Source organism: Macaca mulatta, chromosome 20 (genome assembly GCF_049350105.2).
Source record: "Macaca mulatta isolate MMU2019108-1 chromosome 20, T2T-MMU8v2.0, whole genome shotgun sequence".
NCBI classification, from domain to species: domain Eukaryota; kingdom Metazoa; phylum Chordata; class Mammalia; order Primates; family Cercopithecidae; genus Macaca; species Macaca mulatta.
In genome coordinates, this window is record NC_133425.1 from 68,979,190 (window position 1) to 68,995,917 (window position 16,728).

General features: G+C 44.9%; 1 protein-coding gene across 1 annotated transcript in view; it reads left to right on the top strand.

Annotated features, from left to right (window-relative positions):
* Window positions 1–16,728, top strand: part of HYDIN (HYDIN axonemal central pair apparatus protein) — a 469,694-nt gene that overhangs the window by 405,463 nt on the left and 47,503 nt on the right. Inside the window, exons 67-74 of the mRNA XM_077984568.1 lie at window positions 865–1,007; window positions 4,588–4,806; window positions 7,042–7,202; window positions 10,111–10,208; window positions 11,032–11,239; window positions 12,396–12,608; window positions 13,090–13,228; window positions 15,435–15,600. Of these exons, the coding sequence (XP_077840694.1) occupies window positions 865–1,007; window positions 4,588–4,806; window positions 7,042–7,202; window positions 10,111–10,208; window positions 11,032–11,239; window positions 12,396–12,608; window positions 13,090–13,228; window positions 15,435–15,600 (1,347 nt within the window). The remainder of the gene's footprint in view (window positions 1–864; window positions 1,008–4,587; window positions 4,807–7,041; window positions 7,203–10,110; window positions 10,209–11,031; window positions 11,240–12,395; window positions 12,609–13,089; window positions 13,229–15,434; window positions 15,601–16,728) is intronic.

A 16,728-nucleotide genomic window follows, 5' to 3' on the forward strand; every position in this document is an offset into this window, starting at 1 on the left:
ATGGATGGATGAGCAGCGGGATAGAAGGGATAGAGGGATGGATGGATGGGTAGATGATGGGTGAGTAGATAGATAGATGATGGATGGATGAAGGGATAGAGGGATGGATGGGTAGATGATGGATGGATGGATGGATACATGCATGCGTGCATGGATGGGTGGATGATGGATGGATGGATGGGTGGGTAGATGATAGATGGATAGGTGGATGATGATGGATAGATAGGTGAGTGAGTAGGTGGATGATGGATAAATGAATGGATGGATGGGTGGATGATGGATGGATGGGTGGGTGGATGATGGATGGATGAATGGATGGGTGGATAATGGATGGACATGTGGATGGGTGGGTGGCTGGGGAGATGATGGATGGGTGGATATGGCTGGATGGGTGGGTGGATGGATGATGGCAGGATGGGGGAGGGTGGATGATGGATGGATGGATGGATGGGTGGATGATGGGTAGATGGATTAGTGGGTGGAGGATGGATGGATGCATGGATAATGGATGGATGAATGATGGATGGATAGGTGGGTGATGGATAGGTGGATGATGGATGGGTGGATAATGGATGGATGGGAGGGAGGGATGGATGGATGGATGGATGGATGGGTAGATGATGGGTGGGTGGATGATGGATGGATGGGTGGGTGGAGGATGGATGGATGGATGGATGGATGGATGGATGGATGAATAGATTCCTTGAGGATAGAAATCTTGTTACTCAGAGATTCTAGGTTTTTCAAATGTAACCATCCAAGGGTGGAAGGATAGCATGTGGGTGAAGCACTATGGCTCCTTAAGGAAGAAGAGCCTCAAGGGAGGCTAGGGAAGACTCACAGCCTTCTGCTTCTAATCCCTAGCTGCTCTGGTGGACCACATCCAGTTTGGGGACTGCCACATTGGACACAGCTATAATGTGAGCTTCACAGTCACAAATCACAGCCAAGTGAACGTGATACGGTTTGAGTGGCCTGTTTTGGCTACAATTGCTTTCTCCCCACAGGTAAATAAAAGTCGTTCATCATTTTTCTGGAATCCCTTAGGCCTAAGCCAACCACAGACTGATTGTCAGCCCTTTCCCATGGATGCATGGGATGGAATTAATACATCTCAAGCTGAGAGACAGCCCAGGAATCATCCCTCACTCATATCTGGTAGCAAAGAACACTGTTCATGTCTCCCCTGGTTAAGAGGGGAAGACAGAGAATGAAGTTGGCCAAGACTGTTGCTAGGCCGCTGTCAAGGGGTCCTGTGGAGGCCTGTATAGATGAATATAGGTCCTAGTCTTCCTATCCCAGATTGTGGAGCTGTGTCCTCCTAGATGTGTGTCCTTTAGAGTATCAGTCCTTCAAAATACTTCACCAAAAGCTAGAATGGGGGTGATGAGTTCTGTGGATAACTGAGATTTAGAAAATGTTCCAAGCTCCATCCTTCTCTTAAAGATTCCTGGTTCTCTTTGGCATGTTAAAACCTAGTTAATTTTGTTTTACCTGGAATTTTCTAACCTCTTCTTTTAACATCTTCACAGCACACATTTTTTGGAATTGCCGACTAAAGCTTGACATTGAACAAGGCCTAGGATAACGTTCTAGCAGATTGTTGCCTCTGGCCAGTGGTTGCTTTTTGTAGATAGTTCACTTCTGAGTTCCCAGAACACTGGCACACCCCAGTGTCTTCACTGCCTCCTGCTCTGTTGACATACAGCCACTGAGTCTTCTCAAGCACAGTACTTGAGGGGGGTGGAGCAAAGGGGTTGGGGACTTTGTCATCTTTAAATCTTTGAGTGCTATTAGGGATAAATTTTGCTTTTTGAAGTGATATAAAGTTCATTAGGAATCTGACCACTCCATTTCATCATGGTCCAAATCCAACCCTGAATAGAGCTAGTATACCATTTTATTTGTAAATTGAGTGCTTACTATATGCCAAAAATAGTTCTAAGACCTTAGTTAATCCTCTCAACAACCCTATAAGGCAGATACTACTTTTTTGTTTTTGTTTGTTTATTGAGATAGTCTCACTCTGTCACCCAGGCTGGAGTGCGGTGTCACGATCTTGGCTCATTGCGACCTTTACCTCCCAAGATCAAGTGATTCTTCCATCTCAGCCTCCCAAGTAACTGGGACAACAGATGCATACCATCACACATGGCTAATTTTTTAGTATTTTTGGCAGAGACAGGTTTCACCATGTTGCCCAGTCTGGTCTCAAACTCCTGAGCTCAAGCAATCCACCTGCCTCAGCCTCCCAAAGTGCTGGGATTATAGGCATGAGCCACTGTGCCCAGCCATAGATACCACTATTATTGGCATTTTACCTGTGAAGAAACAAACACAGTATAATATAATAGGGTAATCTACTTTTGTGCATTATTTTTATTACCAAAGCCTTAATCAAAGAAGGCAGAGAGGCTGGGCACAGTGGAGGTTCTCTTTCTTTTTTCTTTTTTTTTTTTGAGACGGAGTCTCGCTCTGTCCTCCAGGCTGGAGTGCAGTGGCCGGATCTCAGCTCACTGCAAGTTCCGCCTCCCAGGTTCACGCCATTCTCCTGCTTCAGCCTCCCGAGTAGCTGGGGCTATAGGCACCCGCCACCTCGCCCGGCTAGTTTTTTGTATTTTTTAGTAGAGACGGGGTTTCACCTTGTTAGCCAGGATAGTCTCGATCTCCTGACCCAGTGATCCGCCCGTCTTGGCCTCCCAAAGTGCTGGGATTACAGGCTTGAGCCACCACGCCCGGCCTACAGTGGAGGTTCTCAAACCTCAATTCTTGACTTCTGTGCACCCACAGGCTCAACACCACATGGAAGCTGCCAAGTCTCGGGTCTTACACCCTCTGAAGCCATGGCCTGAACCATACCTCGGCCTCTTGTAGCCATGACCAGAGTGGCTGGGATGCAGAGCACTACGTCTTTAGACTGCACACAGTACAGGGGGCCCTGGGCCACCCACAAAACATTTTTTCCTCCCAGGCCTCTGGGTCTGTGATGGGAGGGGCTGCCACAAAGGTCTCTGACATGCCCTAGAGACATTTTCCCCATTGTTTTGGCCGTTAACATTTGGCTTCTCCCTTCCTATGCAAATTTCTGAAGCCAGCTTGAATTTCTCCTCAGAAAATGGTTTTTTCTTTTCTATCATCAGGCTGAAAGTTTTCTGAACTTTTATGCTCTATTTCCCTTTTAAAACTGAATGCTTTTAAGAGCACCCAAGTAACCACTTGAATGCCTTGCTGCTTAGAAATTATTTATGCCAGGTACCCTAAATCATCTCCCTCTAGATCAAAGTTCCACAGATCTCTAGGGCAGGGGCAAAATGCAATCAGTCTCTTTGCTAAAACATAGCAAGAGTCACCTTTACTTCAGTTCCCAACAAGTTTCTCATCTCCATCTGAGACCATCTCAGCCTAGATTTCATTGACCATATCATCAGCATTTTGGTCAAAGCCATTCAACAAGTCTCTAGGAAGTTCCAAACTTTTCCACATCTTCCTGTCTTCTCGTGAGCCCTCCAAACTGTTCCTACCTCTGCCTGTTACCCAGTTCCAAAGTCACTTCCACATTTTCGAGTATCTTTACAGCAGTGCCCCACTCACTCTACCAGCACCAATTTACTATATTTGTTCATTTTCACACTGCTGATAAAGACATACCTGAGACTGGGTAATTTATAAAGAAAAAGAGACTAATGGACTCACAGTTCCACATAGCTTGGGATGCCTCACAATCATGGCAGGCAAAGGGCACATTTTATATGGTAGCAGACAAGAGAGAAAAATGAGAGCCAAGCGGAAGGGGAAACCCCTTATAAAACCATCAGATTTCGTGAGACTTACTCACTACCACAAGAACAGTATGGGAAAAACTGCCCCCATGATTCAATTATATCCCACCAGGTCCCTCCCACAACATGTGGGGATTATAGGATCTACAATTCAAGATGAGATTTGGGTGGAGACACAGCCAGACCATATCACCATATATCACATAACCTCTAGAAAACTCCATCGTACACTTACAAGAAAAATGAGAGTGAAAAAGTCAAATAATATCTTTGTATTACTATTAAAATAGTCTTGACCTCATTTATCCCCTGAAAAGGTCCTGGGGATCCCAAGGTCACTAGAACACCTTTGGAGAACTGCTAGTGTACTGTATTCCTCTGTCCATAATTTGTATAGATTGTGTTGATTAAGAGTGTGGCATTTGGAGCCAAACTGCCTGGGTCTGAATCTAACTCCTCAAAAATTAATGACCTCAACCAAGTTACAAGTTTCGTTGTCTGTAAAATGGGAATAATAGCTGTACCCCTCATAGGGTTGTTGTAGGAATTCATAGAATTGTGTAAAGGTTTAGAATAGTGCCTGAAGCAAGTAAGTTTGATAAATATTAGTTGTTCTTATTATTATTATTATCATGTTTCTACCTGAGAACCTCTTGTACATATTTAATTCTGTCTACATACACAGGCTTGACTGATGCATTTTTTGCCAAGACCTTTGGCTCCTTCCCTTCTCTAGAATATCACCAACAGGTATCAAGAGTCCTCAAGATTAGATTCTCAAAAATACTAATACCAGGCTCTTCCCTAGATGGGCCATCTCCACCCTGGGTGTGCCAAGGACATAGTGGTGACCATGAAGTCAGACGTACCCATCAACCTGAAGAATATGCGGATCAAGTGCAAGCTCTCCAGAATTATGTTTCAGCTCCCTGCAGACCAGGTCCCTGACTGGGATGACCGCATGCACACAGTCAAGTGGGTGGATGTGCCCAGAAACATGCCTGGGACTTTCACTACAAAACGAAAAGTAAGTGGGGACATCAAGCACCAATCTGACCAGACCTCCATGCTTGGATTCCTACTGGTCTCAAGTCTCTCATCGTTTCCTTTTTTCACAGAAAAAAGAAAAGGTTCCCATTCTACTTGACCTTGATTCCAAAAGTGACAAACTAAACTTCTACACATGCTGCCTGCCATCCATGCTACACGTACCACACATCTTCATTGGTAGACCTTTAGCTTAAGTCTTGATAAGTAGTTGAGCAAGTCCTCCCACCTTTTTCTTCTTCCAAAATGTCAATGCTAATATTTTAGTTGTTTCCCTTTTCCCTCAGGTATCCAGAATCACATTTGTCATAATCTTTGGTTCATGACAGGATTGTCCATGTGTGCCCCTCTTTTATTCATTCCTTGGTTAGGTTTTTTAACAACAATATAACACACAGAGACAAACCCACACCCAACACGGGGAGTAGAACGTTGACTACCTGTGTGATTCTAGCCTTTCCATCCCTCTGCCGCCATCCTAGAAGTAATCACTATCTTCACTTGACTTGTTTACTCCCTTGGTTTTCGTTTTTTGTTCTTTTTTTAACCTATGCATACTAAAAGGTATATCAGGCCAGACACAGTGGCTCATGCCTATAATCCCAAAACTTTGGGAGGCTGAGGCAGGCAGATTGCTTGAGCCCAGGAGTTTGAGACCAACCAGGTCAACATGGTAAAACCCCATCTCTACTAAAAATACAAAAATTAGCTGGGCGTGATGGTGCACACCTGTAGTCCCAGCTACTCGGGAGGCTGAGGTGAGAGGATCATCTGGACTCTGGGAGGTCAAGGCTGTAGTGGGCCATGATCGCACCACTGTACTCCAACCTGGAAGACAGAGTGTGAGCCTCTTTCTCAAAAAATAAAAATAAAACATATATTGTTTAGTTGCAGTTTTAACTTTTAAAAATGTTATTGTATGTGATCATCCATATTGTTGCTTGTAGCTGTAGTGTATCCATTTCACTTCTACATAAGATTCCATTATTATTTACCCTTTTTCCTTTTGAAAATTATTTGGGGTTTTGCTATCACAGACATGTTGTTCACATGGTGTTCATTTGTAAGAGTTTATATTCCTAGAAGTGGAATTGCTGACTCATTGGATATATGAATGTTCAACTTGCCAAGATAATGCCCAACTATTTTCCAGAGTAGCTGTACCAACTTGTACTCCTACAGCAGAGAGCTTGTTGATCCGTGTCCTCTCCAACACTTGTCATTGTCAGACTTCCTGATTTTTATCATTTGAATGAATGGGAAATGGTCTCATTATGAGCCTATTTTGCATTGTCCTGATCCCTGATCACAAATAAAGCTGAGTATTTCTTCATATGGTTACTTGTCATACAAGTTATCCCTTACATGAATGCCTTTTCATGCCTTTTGCCCATTTTTCAATTATGATACTTATACTTTGTGTGTTATTTTATCTTTTATAAACTCTTCTGTTCATATTATTTGTCTGCAAATATCCTTACCAAATTGATAGTTTATCTTTTTTTTTTTTTTTTTTTGAGACAGAGTCTTGCTCTCTCGCCCAGGCTGGCATACAGTGGCACAATCTCGGCTCACTGCAACCTCCACCTCCTACGTTCAAGAGAGTCTCATGCCTCAGCCTCCCAAGTAGCTGGGATTACAAGCATGCACCACCACACCCGGCTAATTTTTGTATTTTTAGCAGAGACAGGGTTTCACCATGTTGGCCAGGCTGGTCTCAAATGCCTAGCCTCAAGTGATCCACCCATCTCGGCCTCCCAAAGTGCTGGGATTATGGGTGTGAGCCACCATGCCTGGCCTAGTTTATCTTTTCTGTTATTAATTTTAATATCATCAAGTTTATTAATCCCTTATTTTATATTTATTACTTTTTGTGTCTTATTTTTAAAACTCTTTCCTCCCAGAAAGATGTTCACTTATATATTTTTAAGAGTTTTATTTTTTTGATAGTTCAGCTCTTAGCCCACCTGGATTTTATGTATGTTGTGAAGCAAGGATCCAATTTCATATTTTTCATCTAGATGACTAATCTTACTAGATCCCTTTTTCATTTAGCCTCTCTGTTCCCTAGTGATCTGCCAGGACTTTATTGTTACATAGTGTACCTAAATTTTATATATGCCTAGAATGTTTCTGGTTTCTCTATTCTATTCCATTGTCAGTTTTTCTGTCCCTGTGCTCTGCATCTCTGAGGACACAGCTGCCTTTGTTACAGGTGATAGAGACGGATCCAGAGCCTGCTCACTCAGTACTAGAAGAAAACTACCAAGAACTGCAGCTTCAAATCAGTGCCAATGTGGATTTCGCTTCATACCACTGCCAAGCAAGAGATGTGCGCTTTAAGGAAACCTTGGTTTACCAGACCCGAGTGTTTGAGTGAGTCATCAAAAGTCTCATGACACTAGATGGAAAAGCTCTTTCATTCCATCATTCACTCACTCACTCATCAAACATCTATTATCTACAACAGCATCTACTAGGCATCGTATCTGTGTAGCATGCACCAGTGAAACATTCAGGTCCAGTGAAACATTCAGGCCCACAGAGCTATTGAAATTCACACTTGAAATCAAGATATAGGCCAGGAAATGTAGTATACCAGGAGGGCAGCATCAGGCAATCCACTTTAGTGGGAACAGTCCTTGCAGCAGTCTACACAGCCACCCAGGATCTGTTCTTGTTGCCCATGCACCAAGTGATTACCCAGACAATATCCACCCAAGAGGGTATAGGGTCCATCTAAGCTTAGAAGCCTGTGCCCAAAAGACTACCATTTCTCCTAACCACTCCATAGATATGTCTTCTGGGGTCCCTGCAGAGAATATGCCCAGTTACAAGAGTCACTACACTCAGAGAACCCCACAGCTATGGCTTCCCTCTAGGTGGTCATAGTTCCTCCCAGTGCACATATTATTTGCTCATCAGGGGCCATTTTTAGTATAAACAATGTCACCTAATAATACAACTGACTTTCCTCCCTTATCAAGTTTTCAGGGGAACAGACCTAGAAAGCTATTTCAGAGTCAAATTCATCTTTGAGAAGAAGAAAAGGTTATGTTAACCCTTCACCCACACTCAGATGCAGGGACTCAAGGATGTCGTGGGCCCTGCCTTCAAAGAGCTCATAATCTGAGGGTGGCAGCCGGGGGACGGATAGAAACAGGAGAATTGTTCGTTACAGCACGGTGTCATGTGCATGGAGCAAAGGGGTATTTAAGGCAGATCAAGAGAGTCAAGGAAGGCTTCCTGGACAAGGTAGTTCCCCAGCTGAACTTTAGAGGACAGATAGGAGGTAGCCAAGTGAAGAAGTGAGAATGAAGGACTCTCTCTAGGCAGAGAGAGCAACATGTGCAACATACACAAGGACAAAAACATAAGCCACTGACATTTGTACTGCATACAAATTAGTAATTAGCTCATTCAACTCTTCGTGCATTTGTTGAATTTTAAATATCTTTGCAAATTATGATAGAACCAAAAGATAAATATCAGTAAGTGTGATCTTCTGCTGATGGTCATTTCACCGAAAGCAGGGGTCCGCAAACTGTGGCCTGTAGTCTATTTCTGTAGATAGTTTTGCTGGCATGTGGCTATGCCCATTCATTTATGACCTGTCTGTGACTGCGTTCCCACTACAAAGGCAGAGCTGAGTCATTGCAAAGACCATATGGGACACAAAGCCAAAAAACTTACTATCTGACCCCTTACAAAAGTTTGCCAACCCCTAAACTAAGAACTCTTTTTATAAAAAGTACTCTGTGCCGCTGAGATTTCTCCATGTTATAAAAATTATCTTTAGAATAAATACAAGTGCTCATAAATTTACAAAATAAACACAAGCCACTGTGGTCAAAGCACTTGATTTCAGGCATAACTGGATGGTCTGTCTACCTGGACTAGAGAGTGGGAATCTAATCTCTACATCCCACTGTAGACCTACTCCTCACCCAAACTCCTAACTCTTACTACTCCCCTGAAACCAAGAAGGGCATGTGGATTTATTTCATCATAATTTTCTTGTACCAAGGCTTCATCTTTCTGCTGTTAACTGTGATCAAGTTTAAAAGTGATTCCAGAAAAAAACTCTGCCTCCCTGTTCTTGTCTCTTTTTTTTTTTTTTTTTTAGCCGGAGTCTCGCTCTGTCACCCAGGCTGGAGTACGGTGGTGCGATCTCAGCTCACTGCAGCCTCCACCTCCCAGGTTCAAGCAGTTCTCTTGCCCAGCCTCCCAAGTAGCTGGGACTATAACCGAGCTAATTTTTGTATTTTTAGTAGAGTCGGGGTTTCACTATGTTGGCCAGGCTGGTCTCGAACTCCTGACCTCACGTGATCCACCCGCCTTGGCCTCCCAAAGTGCTGGGATTTCAGGCATGAGCCACCGCGCCTGGCCCTGTTCTTGTCTTAAAGCAGGAAAATTTGAGGCAGGAAAAGCCTCTGCTGATTCAGAGTTTGAGTTTGAAGTAACTAAAATTCATATCTGTGCCTCAGTCAGGAAAGGGGTCACAGGCGGGGGTCAAATGGCTTCTGATCACAGGGACATTGTTTCTTTCTTTCTCTCTCTCTCTCTCTCTCTCTTTTTTTTTTTTTTTTTTTTTTGAGACAGAGTCTCACTCTGTGGCCCAGTGGCATGATCTTGGCTCACTACAACCTTCATCTCCTGGGTTCAGATGATTCTCGTGCCTCAGCCTCCTGAGTAGCTGAGTAGTTGGGACTGCAGGTGTGTGCCACTACACCTGGCTAATTTTTATATTTTTAGTAGAGATGGGGTTTCGCCATGTTGGCCAGGCTGGTCTCAAATTCTTGGCCTCCAGTGAGCTGCCTATCTTGGCCTCCCAAAGTGCTGGGATAACAGGTGTGAGCCACCTCACCCGGCCAGGGACATTATTTCTGATGGGAGGTGATTCAGAAAGGAGGGTCTGTAGAATTTGTTCCTGGGGGAGGTGCTGTCATGTGAAATAGATTTTGTTTCCTCTCTCATGGAGGTTTAGGATTACTGCGATGCATGCTGAGAGCTCATTGCACAGGGTGTTGGAAGAATGCAAAATGCTTTTAAGTGCTAAATATTTTTTATATTTGTACTTTTAATCACTATGTATATATTTTATTGTTCGAGTATATCATATGCATGATTTCTGATAAAATTACTTAAAATGTGCCTTTTAAAAAAGATTTAAGAAACAAAGTGACATGACTTCAAAAGGTTAAGTACAGTATAGATGATGTGCAGCCAGGACCAAAACCACCTGCGGCACATTTCTCACATCTGCTCCCTGATCGATTCGCAGGTTTGACGTGATTAATTCAGGACATGTGCAGCTGGAATTCAGCTGGGTCTCAGAAGATACCTCAAAGGTAGTCAGCTTTGCAAAACCAGATCACCAAGGTAAATTTAATGACAGGTAAAACCCAGGGCCTGGCCTGAGCCACCAGTTAGAAGAGCCTTGTTCATGGAGAGACCAGCACTGCTCAGAGGGTCTCCTAAGTAGCTAAAGAAAAGCAAAGCAGAGACCTTGTGGTGTCTGCAGAGCCAAATGGGCCTGAGGGACTCCAAAACTTACTTCCACCCTCCTGGAGTCTGGACTCTGTCCCCACACAAGGCTGATGTCCCATCTCAAGATAACTAGGAATCTTGTCTCTTAGGTCTTAACCTTGTGGGAGATTATAGATCCCTTGGAGAAACTGTTGAAAGTTATTAATCATTTTCCCAGGAAGATACACACGCATACCCAAGATCTCACTTGGTACATATGAAGCACTAGAAAAGGGCCCAACACTTGGTAGGCAAGTTGTTGTTGTTGTTGTTGTTGTTGTTGTTGTTGTTTCAACTTTGGAGATGCACAGACCTTTTGAATGGGCCCTTATCCATGGGTCCCCAGATTGTAAAGCCCTACTTTAGAGCAGTGATTCTCCAAAAAATATGTTCACAGCCCATTATTCTGGGGCACAAACATCTTCTTGAGCCACCCCCTTGAACCAAAAGGAAACGAATTTGAAAACCCTATGGAATAAATAGAAACATTTTTCATGAGTCTCCTGTAAGCTATATGAGCAATTCCCTACCTCTAGTGCCCAAGGTTAAGTACAGCTGCTACAAAAGGTGAGTCCACCATATCCACAGAGGGCCCCTAAGGACCTGTGAGTGGGCTGCCTTCCACCTGCCTCTCGCTGCGAATGCAGAATATCGCCCACTCCCTGTCTGTCCCCAGGTTCACCTCAAAAAGATCAGCTTAGTCAGGGCACGATGCACACAGGCAGCACCCTGGACAGCGCCACGGACCACTGGACCGAGGGTTCCCCACAGCCCTTCTCTGTGGAGCCCTCCTCGGGAATCGTGCCCGTGGGGAAGACTCAGAAGTTCAAGGTGAAATTCTCCCCGTTGGACATTGGAGACTTCGAGAGCAACCTTTTCTGCCAGTAAGAAAATGTGCTCGCCACAACACCCTTCTTGGCAGGCACAAAGCTCTGTGACTCTTACCCCCTCTTCTGTACAACCACTGCCACCATCCTTTCTGACCCTCGATCCCTGCACAGCCCCAAATTATCCCTTTTCCCTTTGGAAGGATCTAAAGGGTCCACCCTTTAGAGAACAAAGAGAATTTGGTCTTTGTCCTGCTCATCAACCTCTCCAGATGCTTCCCCTGCTTACTTTCCCCTTCCCAGTTGCATGGAGGATTCCACTGAGCAACAGACTGGTGACGGCTAGGTGGGTTTCGGTCCTTGTGCAAGCATGAACTTGGGAAAGCTTTCTTGTACCTTCTCTGAGACTCAGTTTCCTCCTACAGAAAATGTAAATGCAATACCCACCTGGTGGGATTGTGGGGAAAGTTAAATGAGTTGATTCAGATGAAAAGCTCACAACAGTGCCTGGCACACAACAAGCACAACAGCCATTAGGTGATGATGATGCTGGTGGTGGTGGTGGTCATGGGGTTGGTGGACCTGGTACATAGCAGTGAGAGAAAAGCTAATCCAATGACATCTGACAATGCAAGTCCCTGATGTGGTACTTGCTCCCAGGAAAGCTTGAAGGAGTACAACCACCTTATAGAAAAATCCTGTGGGCTGTGGCCTAGGGTGGCAGAAACCTAAGTGAGCTGCCAGAGCCTCCTTGACCCCCTGCAGTCATACCACTGAGACCCCTCCCACACCTAGGCCACCTCAGCTTGGTCCTGGAGCTGAGCATCTGCTCATATCCAGTTCACCTTCTCTGAGGAGCTCAGGATACATTTTTAGGATTTCCAGGTCACTTTCCATATCCCACTAAATGCCTGTGAGAGAGACCAGAGGGTAAGATTGTGCTCATTTTACAACAAGAATATTTTCTCAACATTGATGGGGGAAATAACCTGCAGCCATACGTAGGTACACAGAAGGAGCCAAGTTCAGGCTGCTTATGCTCAGCCCACTCATGCATTCAAGGCACTGAGTGATGCTGTTGACCAAGAGAGACCCAGCCTCTGCTCCCATAGAGCTCACATTCTAGCGGATATAATTAATTCATTTCCAACTAACTAAGAAAGCAACAACTGATGGCAAAATAAAACAAATAAAAATAACCTTATCCTCTCAGGATTCCCAACCTGCCACCTGGAGAGCAAGGTCTGGTCCTGGTAGCCAAAGGGCGGAGCACCTTGCCCATCTGCCATTTTGATCTGAAAGACTCAGACTACATCAGTGGCCATCAGCGCAGCCCAGAGCTCCGAGGGTCCAGTGGGGGAGCTCTAGATCCAAACACCCGGGTGATTGAGTTCATCACTGTGGGCATAGGAGGAAAGAATCTCCGGTGAGTTGCTTAGGTTTGCATTGATTGAATTCACATCAGTCCTAAAGAACTCGAGAAGAATTCAGATAGATGAGCTAGACCTATTCCTATAAGCAGGCTTGATATCCTGGGGTTTGACCTGAGTTTTAGAGGTTTGACTTTAGAGAACCGTTCCATTAAGAAAGCTGAATTCTGTCTCCTTAGTTTTGCCACTGAGGAAAATATGGAAGACACAAAAGTATAATCCCTGACCACCTCCTTAACCACAGAGGATCATTGGCACAGTTGTGCCCTTGGCAGCACTGTTCTTCCAAAGTCCAGAACCCTACCCTGACTGTGGATCACTAGAGGAGTGGAGTTTTCATTTCCACAGTAACAAAGTGCTCTGAACAGTTCTGCTTCCCAGATGGGGGACTGGGTTAGGCCCAGGTTCTAAGAAACATCTCTTAATCCTTAATCCTCTGTCCCACTCTCTTCTGTCAATTATCCCCACCCTGGCCAGGAGCTTTACAATCCTAAACCCAACCAATAGCACCTACTCCTTCTCCTGGATCTCTGAAGAAATTGAAAGTCTCCAGAACCCTGCAGCATTCACATGCCTTACAGAGAAGGGCTTCATCCACCCTGAAAAGAAAGCTGAGGTATGTGCAAATGAGAACCACTCAACCCAAGGCTTAGATCAGTCTAGCCATTGCTGCGTAGAAAGTCTGCCATAGACAGTAAGTGGAATTAGGAAGAACTGCCTGAGGGTCTGTCAATCAATAAGTACTTAGTGAATGGCCACCATATGCGCTGGGCAATCCTGATGACAAGACAGACCTGAGCTCTCTTGGGCTAGCCATGAAGAAGCAGAGAGCTCTAATATTTGCAATTTTTTAAAACAGAATATGTAAGCAGCAAAAGGTCACTGGACACCAATGCCTGGGGACCCTAGGACTCATACAGTAGCATAAAAAGTTATCTTTGTCAAAAGGACCAAAAATGGTAAAAGGACTCTGATGTGTTTTTACTTGGTTAGGCCAAAGGGCAAAGTAGAGTGGAGCCATGTCCTGTGGCTTCGCCCTAAATGTTTACACAAATGATATGGGGCAGAATCAAAGAAATACAGACTTGCTGGCCAAAACAGATCTGTGAGCCCCATGTCCAGCCAGTTGCAGAGAATCTTGAAGACAGACATAAATCTGTGAAACAAAAATTATGAATCCCAGTGCCCTCAGGAGGGTGACACAAATGAATAAAGTGGGCCAAGGAGACATTTGTGGGTAATACGGGGCACCAGGACCACTGGCCACAGGGCTTCTCTGGCAGATGACCACTTTGCAGACAAGGGAAGCCAAGGGGGCCAACTCACCCAAACTGTGGAAAAGACAAAATTCCAAATTTCTTTTTTTTTTTTTTTTTTTTTTTGAGACAGAGTGTCACTCTGTCTCCCAGGCTGGAGTGCAGTGGCACAATCTTGGCTCACTGCAAGCTCTGCCTCCCGGGTTCACGCCATTCTCTTGCCTCCGCCTCCTGAGTAGCTGGGACTACAGGCGCCCACCACCACGCCCGGCTAATTCTTTTGTATTTTTAGTAGAGACAGGGCTTCACCCTGTTAGCCAGGATGGTCTCGATCTCCTGACCTCGTGATCCGCCCGTCTCGGCCTCCCAACGTGCTGGGATTACGGCGTGAGCCACCATGCCTGGCCAAAATTCCAAATTTCTATGTGAAGCTCCCTATTTTATATGCTGGTAGCTGGTTCAATTTTTTTTTTTTTTTAACAATTCCCAAACCAAACAAAACGTATTTGTAGACTCTCCACCTGGTTTTGAACTCTGCATAATTTCAGTACCCAGGCCATCTAGTTAAATGTGATAAGGTCCAGGAGCTGGGCCCACCATAGACACAATCCTACCTGGATCATGGCCCCCACTTCAGCCCAGAAATGTTTCAAATGTGAGCTCAGTTCCAAGAGGCAAGTTCCAAAATCCGTCATCCAAGGTCATGCTGGTCTTTGAGTGACAGTCGTATCATTGAGGTGACACATCTCCAGAGGACCTGCCTGCATTGTTCTGGCAGTGGTATGGACCATGCATGTTAACCTGTGTGGTTCTTTTTTGGCCAAATGCCATTATTCTTTCATTCAGTCCTGATTGATTGATTGCAAAGAGACTCACTCAGGTTAGCTCAAAAGACAGACAGAGAGAACCAGGAGCAGCTTTTGAGGTTGGACTTTTCTCCTGGGACTGCCCGCTTCTCTCTTCCCATCTACTCCATTCTCTCTCCACTGACCAGTTTCTTCACTGGTGATTGATTGATTGATTGATTGAGTCTTTAGTTGCTTTGTAATATCACTTAGCAAGTTGGTTATGGCATGCCATAGCCCAGCTCACCTGCATGGTACCTTTCACCATCAGCTCCACTGCCAGCTGGCCTGGCCACTCATTTTCTAATTCCAAACTTCCGAGAGAGAAATCTGGCTGGCCATCTAATCATATTGTCTTTGGCTGTGTGCCCAGCTATTGACAAGTATGGGGATTGTCTTTCCTTGGGATGCTTACCAACTCTTTGGTCCAGTCAGCTATGGCACAGCCATGCCATCCAAAGACCTGGCACAAAACACAACAGCTTAGCCAGCAGAGGCTGTGGATGGCGGAGACTCCCTTAGAAGGACATGTGGGCAGGGCAGATAGACATTGACGTTTCTGGTACAGCCACACCTACATACCCTTACGTAGACTATAGAAAGGTAGCAATAACCTGGTAATATCAACCCCCATGACCTTCATGCTGACAGGTCTCCAGGGACACGTGGAGTAAGCATACAGAAGTGTCTCTCACCACTCTGTTTCAAACTGTCTTCTTAGATCGTGTTCCAGTTCACACCTTTCCATCTGGGCATCACTGAATCATCATGGACCTTCCTAATCCCTGAGCACAACATCACAGTCCCTTTCCTGCTTGTAGGCAAGACTACCGACCCTCTCATCTCTCTGAACAAGTCACACCTCAACTTCAGCTCTCTCCTCATTGGTAAGGCTGCCCTGCTGGTGTGTATTTAGAGTTGGCATGATCTGGGTAAGCTCATCGAGAGCTCATCGAGAGCTCCCGGAACAGCCTTGCATAAGAAACCTCCCCTGGTCCCTTCCAGAAGCATATCAGAGGGTCTCAATCAGTTTTTTAAAAGCCACAAAATATTTATCTCTCAATCTAATTTCCACCAAGTATCTTTTAAACCGACAATTAATAGCTTAAGGAAATTTAGGAGCCTTGTTAAAGATCCTACTTGGCAGATTCCCTTAAGGCATGGGCTGACTGTTTATTTCTAGAGCCTCAAGTTGGCCCAGCCTTCTTGCATTTGCCCCCAGATTATGGGGGGTATCTGTCTGCTTCTTAGTCTGTGCTGCAGTGGTCAGATTTCTCTCTCATCCTTTCATGCATTTATTTGGTTCAACAAATATCACTGAGTCTGTAGAATGGCCTCGGTACTTTTCTGTGGGCTGGGATTACACTAATGGATAAAGCCCAAAGTCCCTACCCTCCTGATGCTTACATTCTAGAAATAAGAAACAGGCTACCAAAAGAAACATAAGTAAACTCTACACCATGTCAGATGGTAATAAGTGCTTTAGAGAAGAGGACAGCAGGGTAGAGAGAATAAGGAAGGCCAGTAGGCAGTGGGAAGGTGACATTTAAGCAGAGGCCTGAAAGAAACAAAGGAAGTAATTGTCATGTCCCTTATAACCCCATGTATCTTTCCCATACTTGTGACATCTTCACTCTGTGTATAAAATATAACTAAAGCCAGAGTATTTTTTAATAATATGTTAGATTTGGCCGGGCGCGGTGGCTCAAGCCTGTAATCCCAGCACTTTGGGAGGCCGAGACAGGCGGATCACGAGGTCAGGAGATCGAGACCATCCTGGCTAACACAGTGAAACCCCGTCTCTACTAAAAAATACAAAAAACTAGCCGGGCGAGGTGGCGGGCGCCTGTAGTCCCAGCTACTTGGGAGGCTGAGGCAGGAGAATGGTGTAAACCTGGGAGGCGGAGCTTGCAGTAAGCTGAGATCCAGCCAGTGCACCCCAGCCTGGGCGACAGAGCGAGACTCTATCTCAAAAAAAAATAGTAATAATAATAATAATACATTAGATTTTTATT